Source organism: Cebus imitator, unplaced genomic scaffold, assembly GCF_001604975.1.
Source record: "Cebus imitator isolate Cc_AM_T3 unplaced genomic scaffold, Cebus_imitator-1.0 Scaffold223, whole genome shotgun sequence".
Classification (NCBI taxonomy): Eukaryota; Metazoa; Chordata; class Mammalia; order Primates; family Cebidae; genus Cebus; species Cebus imitator.
Genome location: NW_016107538.1, coordinates 372,642 through 379,406, shown reverse-complemented (window position 1 = coordinate 379,406; position 6,765 = coordinate 372,642). Strand labels below are relative to the sequence as shown.

General features: G+C 51.7%; 1 protein-coding gene across 9 annotated transcripts in view; it reads right to left on the bottom strand.

The window, feature by feature from the left end:
- The window catches only part of CAMTA2 (calmodulin binding transcription activator 2), a 20,802-nt gene that overhangs the window by 9,176 nt on the left and 4,861 nt on the right, over positions 1-6,765 (bottom strand). For 3 of the 9 annotated variants that reach the window (XM_017496729.2, XM_037727213.1, XM_037727216.1), the window contains 8 exons: positions 6,349-6,416; positions 6,130-6,265; positions 5,451-5,537; positions 5,042-5,195; positions 4,588-4,722; positions 3,050-3,987; positions 1,601-1,727; positions 149-283 (listed from right to left, as the gene is read on the bottom strand). In XM_017496729.2, coding sequence (XP_017352218.1) covers positions 149-283; positions 1,601-1,727; positions 3,050-3,987; positions 4,588-4,722; positions 5,042-5,195; positions 5,451-5,537; positions 6,130-6,265; positions 6,349-6,416 — 1,780 coding nt within the window. Of the gene's footprint in view, positions 1-148; positions 284-1,600; positions 1,728-3,049; positions 3,988-4,587; positions 4,723-5,041; positions 5,196-5,450; positions 5,590-6,129; positions 6,266-6,348; positions 6,417-6,765 lie in introns of all 9 variants that reach the window. The other 6 variants (XM_037727214.1, XM_017496731.2, XM_037727215.1 and 3 more) reach the window with 4 other exon arrangements.

Genomic DNA, 6,765 nt, shown 5'->3' with positions numbered 1-6,765 from the left:
AGAAATCAGTAATGAAATCATTGAAAAAAAAAAAAGAATGGTAAAGTGGGGGCTCAGTGGTGGCCACCTGAACCCTGAGGGGTCTAGGTGCATGTCATGCTCAAAGGCTGTGGGCCCGACACTTGGGGTCAGAGGGCTAGGTACTCACCGTCCAGTGACAGCCAGTCAAGTTGAGTACTAGGCAGAGACAGGAATCGGCGGGCTCGATACTCAAAGAGAACAGAAGCCGAAAGAGGCCCCTCCTGCCCTGCCACCTGCAAAGACACCAGCCCTACCTCATGGGCTGGAGAGGGCAGGATCAGCAAGAAGGGCTCTCTTTCCCTGGCTCCTTCTCTGGCGATCTGTGTCAGAGCCATAGACAATCATTCCATATCTATTTCCCCTACTGCCCTGCTATGGGCCAAGAGGCCCCTGGCTTCAGTGGCCTTGGCACTAACTGGGAAGGGAGTCTATTCATTTGAGAACTTACTACATATTATAGGCCAGAGATCCCTTGGATTCTAGACCCTGTAGTTGAAGATATTTGTTATTCAGCAAGAAAGTCTGGAAACTGAGGGTCAAGGGACTCCTATAGTTATGAACAATCTGATAGTGGATAAACCTCTTGATCCCCAGATTAAAGTCCAGAAGTTATGACCCTGTTACTAAAATGGAGGAAAGGGGAGCTAGCTGCTCATAAACAGTGTCCAGTGGCCATAAGGATGGAACCAGCAGGCCCTGATCCTACGACCAGGTGCTGAGACGTTTTCTCCCAATCCCCAGCTTATCTGGTCTCATCCCCTTTCCTTACACACATGTTGAATGGGGCTATAGAGACTGGGGAGAACACACTCATAGACAGCAAAGCTGCCAATCTGTCACTCTGGTGGTCCTTGAGGTCCCATAGTAAGGCTGATTTTTGAGTGCAGGGTAAGGGCAAAGCTGGTGGCAAAAGGGCAGAGATGAACCTTGGCAATGTAGTCTAGACCAGTGCTGTCCAATAGGACATTTCTGCAATGACAAAAATGTTCTATATCGGCACTATCCAATAGGGTAACACCAGCCACCTGTCGATACTGAGGACTTGAAATGTGGTCAGTGAGACTGGGGAAGTGAATTTTAAGTATTTTTTAAATTAAATAGGCACATGTGGCTAATGGCTACCATACTGGGCAATACAGGTCTAAAAGCCAATGTTCTTCTGTCCCAAGACTGGTTAGAGGAAATCTACAGTTCCTCTTTCTCATTCTCTCTGGATTGGAGTTGGAGACTCTAGCTCTAACTAAGCCAGAAAGCCTGGACAGACATTAGAAATCCCTTTGATCAGTTCCTAACCCTACAGGAGGGGAGGCCAAGGACCTCAGGAAGGATCAGACTCATCTGAGGTCACTGGTCGGCTAAGGAGTAGATTTCTTGGACCAGAACCTAGATCTTCTGACACCTAAGTCCAGGCTCTTCTGCCTGCTGGAAGAGCTTGGGGCTCAAACTCAGGACTGGATGAAGTCCTTGTGCTCTCAAAACAACCCATTTGTTCCCAATACTTTTTGGAAGCCTGGAGGTCCTGATCTGTCCTAACTGCCCACATGTCAATCCCTCCCTCTATGGTTCCCAATCCTCATACCAGGACAGTAGCAGCGTAAGACACCAGGCTGGACAAGTGAGGCTGGCACTGCGATGTGATCAAAGACACAGGAGTAATGCTCGGAGGCCTCGGTCCAAGGACCTGTGATGAGCACCTTGACCCCACCCTGCAGACAGAAGTCAAGAGAGCATGTGACTAGAGTTGGGCATTCATCCACCCACTCATTCATTCATTTATTCAGACCCTTAGAGGGTATCAACCATATGGCAGGTCCTGTGCTAGAGTCTGGGGTACAGGGATAGACAGGACCCAGTGGGGTAAGGTCAGTTAGTCTATCCCTCCCCAGCATTCCTGCCAAGTAGTTACCTGGTCTCTACCTGAATCTGCCAGCAACTGGGGATTCAGGGCCTCCCCCAAAGCTACCACAGAGCTGTCACCAGAAGGAAGTTCTGTTCTTGGGCTCATTCACCCCCCACTGTAGTTCCTCCTTTTCATCTCAGAGGCAGCATAAAACAGAACTTCTCTACTGCTGAAAACAGTCTTTCAGCTACTCAAAGTCTGCAGTCACATCCCCGGTGTCTTTTTTCTTCTCCAGGCTGCAGAGCCCCCAGTTCCCTACCCCTGAAAACAGTTAGCAACGGAATGAGGTCCTAGGAAACTCCAGAAACCACGCTAACACGTGGAAGGGAGAGGAAAAGAAAAAGGGTTAAGTTGCTGAGGACTCTGGAAACAGGAAAGTAGCTTCACTCTACATAAAAAAGAGATTGGCAGCCAGGTGCAGTGGCTCATGCCTGTAATCCTAGCACTGTGAAAAGCCGAGGTGGGCAGATCACAAGGTCAGGAGTTCGAGACATGGTGAAACCCTGTCTCTACTAAAAATACAAAAATTAGCTGGGCATGATGGCGGGTGCCTGTAATCCCAGCTACTCGGGAGGTTAAAGCAGGAGAATCATTTGAACCCAGGAGACTGAGGTTGCAATGAGATGACATCGCACCAGTGCAATGGGTGATGGGGGAGACTCCGTCTAGCCTGGGTGACAGGGCGAAACTGTGTCTCAAAAAAAAAAGAGATTGGGTAGAGAACTAAGAAGCCATGAAAACAGGGAAACTAGGTCACGGACCACAGAAAACAAATGGGAAGGGCTGGGTGCGGTGGTTTACGCCTGTAATCCCAGCACTTTGGGAGGCCGAGGCAAGTGGATAATAAGGTCAAGAGATCGAGACCATCCTGGCCAACATGCTGAAACCCCATCTCTACTAAAAAATACAAAAATTAGCTGGGCATGGTGGCGCGCACCTGTAGTCCCAGCTACTCAGGAGGCTAAGGCAGGAGAATTGCTTGAACCCAGGAGGTGAATTGCAGTGAGCCGAGATTGCACCACTGCACTCCAGCCTGGCGCTTGGCAACAAAGCAAGACTCTGTCTCAAAAAAAAAAAAGAAAAAGAAAACAAATGGGAAGGAGAAAGGAGGATAAGCATTAGGCTTACCTCTGGGTAGGACCACTCTGGGGAGAAGTCTGTGATGGTGCTAAGAGCAGGAGAGAACTGAGGCGTTGGGGCAGGGATGCTCGGAGCTTCGTCACTGATGAGTTCTCCCATAAGGTCTGGGAATGATGAAAGACTGAAGGGCTCCAGTTCGCTGGCCCCAACAGGTCCTCCAAACAAGGCGTCTCCTCTTCCTACCCGGCTTGATGGCTCCAAGGGGGCAGGTGAGGGTGGGGGTGAGGGAGGGGGTGAAGGTATGGGTGGGGCAGCCCCCTGACCCTTGAGCTCCTCCCCACTGTCATCATCTTGGATGAAGAAGCAGTTTCCTCTTCTCCCACCTGCTCCCGACTGTGGAGGGGGACCCCGAGCGGCTGCCTGGGGCTCCAGGGCAGCAGCAGGTTCTAGGGCAGAACAGGGGGTATGAGCGGCCTCTGCCTCAGGGAAGTCTGGGCTTACTCCCTGCCCCCCTCCATATGTCTGGCCCCTCTGGGGGCTGTTGAGAAAACGATCAGGGTCAAAGGCAGGACTGGGAGGAGCCAGTGGGGCAGAAGGCTCAGTGCCTACAACCACTGCCAAACTCATGGAAGGCCTAGGATCAGCCTGGGGAGCCAAGTGCCTGGTGGGTGTCAAGCCCCCAGCCCGCTGCTCCAGTCCTGTCAAGAGAAGGATAGCAGTGCCTCCTCTTGAAGAACCCCCTTGAGAAGTGGGAGGGCTAGGTCTGATTTCTAGGGGCTCTGAAAAACCTGATGAGGAGGAAGAAGAGGAAGAAGATGGGGAGGTGTGTGCTTTGGGGAGCTCTGGGGGAAGTGGGGCTATTAGTGGAGGAGGCTCTGGGGGGTGAGGGTGGGGCATAGAGGTAAGGTTTAAAGCTCGGGGCTCCACTTTGGGAGAAATGATGCGGTGCTTCGTGCTGCTGCATTTGTGGGTAAGGCTCCCAGAACCTGGAGTGGAGAGGAGTAGCAAGGAGAGGAGATAAGACACATTCTTCTGCAGCCTTCCACATCCTATCTGGAAGCCCTCAAAAATATTTCCTGGGACTGCCCTATAGACCAGAGGTGTAATATTGATTGTAGCCACAGGGAGGCATCAGAAATGTCTGGTCTCTCCCTCAATCCTTTATTGCCTCTCTCCCTCCCCATTTCCCCTCAAAACTACCAGGATCAGAGGAACACTGTAGAGGAGAACAGAGGGCTTGGGAGAGTAGCTAAAAGCAAAAGATAAAGGAATAGGAAAAAGAGAAAAGAACAGAACCCAGGGGGTGCCAAGTAGGAGTAAGCCTGGGTGTAATTGATGCTGAAGGGACAGGAATTGCTAAAGGTAGAAGACAGGAAGGGCAGAGGCTGCTCAGACAGCTGAATAGAAGCCTGGAGCCAGTGTGCACCCAAATGGGAAGGTCTCTGTTCATCTGGCCCCTCTTTCTGGGACATGCAAAACGCTTGCAAATCAGCATGCAAATCCCATCAAGAGAGATATCCCCCTGGCCTGAGTAAGAGCAGAGTGGCTAGGTGGGAAGACAGCCACAGGGTCAGGGAGTAACTTACCAAGCCCCCCACTGCAGAGACAGGCGTGGGTTCGGGGTGCAGGCTTGGTTGGGTGGGTGTCCAAAATCTGCTGCACCAGCTGTTCTACAGAGAACTCTTCTGCTCCATTCCCACAGCTCCACTTGATGCCATGAACTAGAGAAGTTAGGGGGAAGTGCTGTGGGACTCCCACGAAATAGGCTCCAGAGTACCTTGATGGCTCCTCCAAGCACCTGACATGCTTCAAGACTTCTGGCCAGGTGAACAGAAGCCAGCAGCCTCAAAACTGCCCAGACATGTAGCTTTCGTCCTTTCTTCATATTCTAATATCTAAGAACAGGGCGGGAATCCTAGCACCCTCCCAGCTTGAAGGGAAATGATCACCCCACGGGCTTTAGGTATAGAACCATGGCCCTGTCTGGGAGCTCCTGTTTCCACTCTCCCCTTGGAGCTCTATCCCACCCTGCTGCCTTACACATAGGCTTCAGCTGTCCCAACAACTCTTCCCGGGACCACTTCAGCCACTCTCGACGGTCGCTGCTGATGGAACAAAAGATGGGGCTGCAGCCCTTTCCACAGTCCTCCAGGGCTGGGACGTTCAGGTAGTGCACAAGGACGATGTCGGGGTTCTGAGAGCATAATGGGACACAGAGCCATGGGGTACTGAGGTCCAGGGGCTCAGCTTCCTAATCCTTACTTTCTTCCTGGGCACCCTCCTCACCTCACCCCCAATTTCTGGCTCTCTCCATCCCCAAGTCCCTTTCTCTTCTTCCCAGGCCCCTTTTCTCACTCAGAACCTAGTCATCCTTTCACTTCATTCTTTCAGACCCATGTCCCTCAAAGAGCCAGGAAGAGTCTGGCTCCCTGGGTTCTTCCGTCCTTACCTGGAGCAGCCAGTAGCAGCGCCGATGGAATGTGGGGACGATGGAAGAGTGAACGTAGCAGCCATAGAGACACTGCCAGGAGACAGGCTGGGGTGGGGGGAGGGCTAGTCTGCTCCCCAACTCTTCCTCTGTTCAGTCCCTTTGCAGGAATCCCAATCTTTCCACCAGTTCCTCTTCAACCCTTCCCCCACCCTCACCCCCACCTACTTCCCCACCCCTTTTGAATCTCAGCAGCCCTGTCATAGATGAGGGATGGAGAGAAAGGAACAGTGAGGCTGGGACCTTAAAATAAGGACCAGATTTGAGATATGGGACCATCTAGAAACCAGAGGGCAGAGCAAGAATGCATCTGAGATGAGGGGGCAATGATTTGGGGAAGAGAAACCTGTGCTGAGACCATCACTGCTTGGATCCCTGAGGGAAACACAAGATCAGTGAGGGGCCTGGGCATCAGTTCTGGAAGGGAGGCATGGCCTAAGAGAGTTGAGTCATGGAGGGAACTGGGAAGTGGAGAGTGGCCAACACAATCAGTCAGCCGATCCAGAGTGAGAGATAAGGGAAGACTGACTGGGAGGGAGCTGAGGTGGACAATGTCAGCAAGCCCTGGTAGGGCTGGAGCCCAGCTAAGGGTGGAGGAGGGCAGCCTTGGGCAGATGAGCTGAATGTCTGAGTCTCTTACCTCCATGCCCTGGACCTTCAGCTTCATGTGGTCCTCTCGCGTGGTCTTCCCATCCTTCCGCTTCTTCCAGAGGTAACCATCCTTCCGATATTTCACCTTCTTCCGATTGTAGAGGATGATGGAGCCATTCTGAGGCCTGGGAAGGGAAGAGTTGTCCAGGAGTTCTGTGAACAGAACCCAGGGCCCCTGCCACTCCCCAAAGTTCTCAAACTTTCTCACCTTGTTTTTGGGGCACAAGATAGCCACTCATCATGCTTCTCAAAGGTGATCAAGTAGGATGCAATCTCCTGTAGGAGAGGAGGCACTCAGGTGGGTGTCTCCTTCATAGAGAGTCTCAGCCTGGCCTCTTGGTCATCCCATCAGTGTCTTACTCTCTGCTGAGTTGTGGCAGCTAGTGGAGGATGTGGCAGCTAGCAGTGGACCCAGCAAGACCCACCGCCCTCCTAAGAACCCTTCTTTTGTCCTAAGACAAAAGTCTAACATTTTCTCCTTCTGTTGCTCCCACCTCGGGCCTTTATCTTGGGGGCAGGTCCACATTCTTTATCATCCATTCATCATACTCCGAATTATTTTATTCTCCAACAATTTCATTTCTGTGCCCTTTCTTTTTTCTTTTTCTTTTTTTTTTTTTTTTTT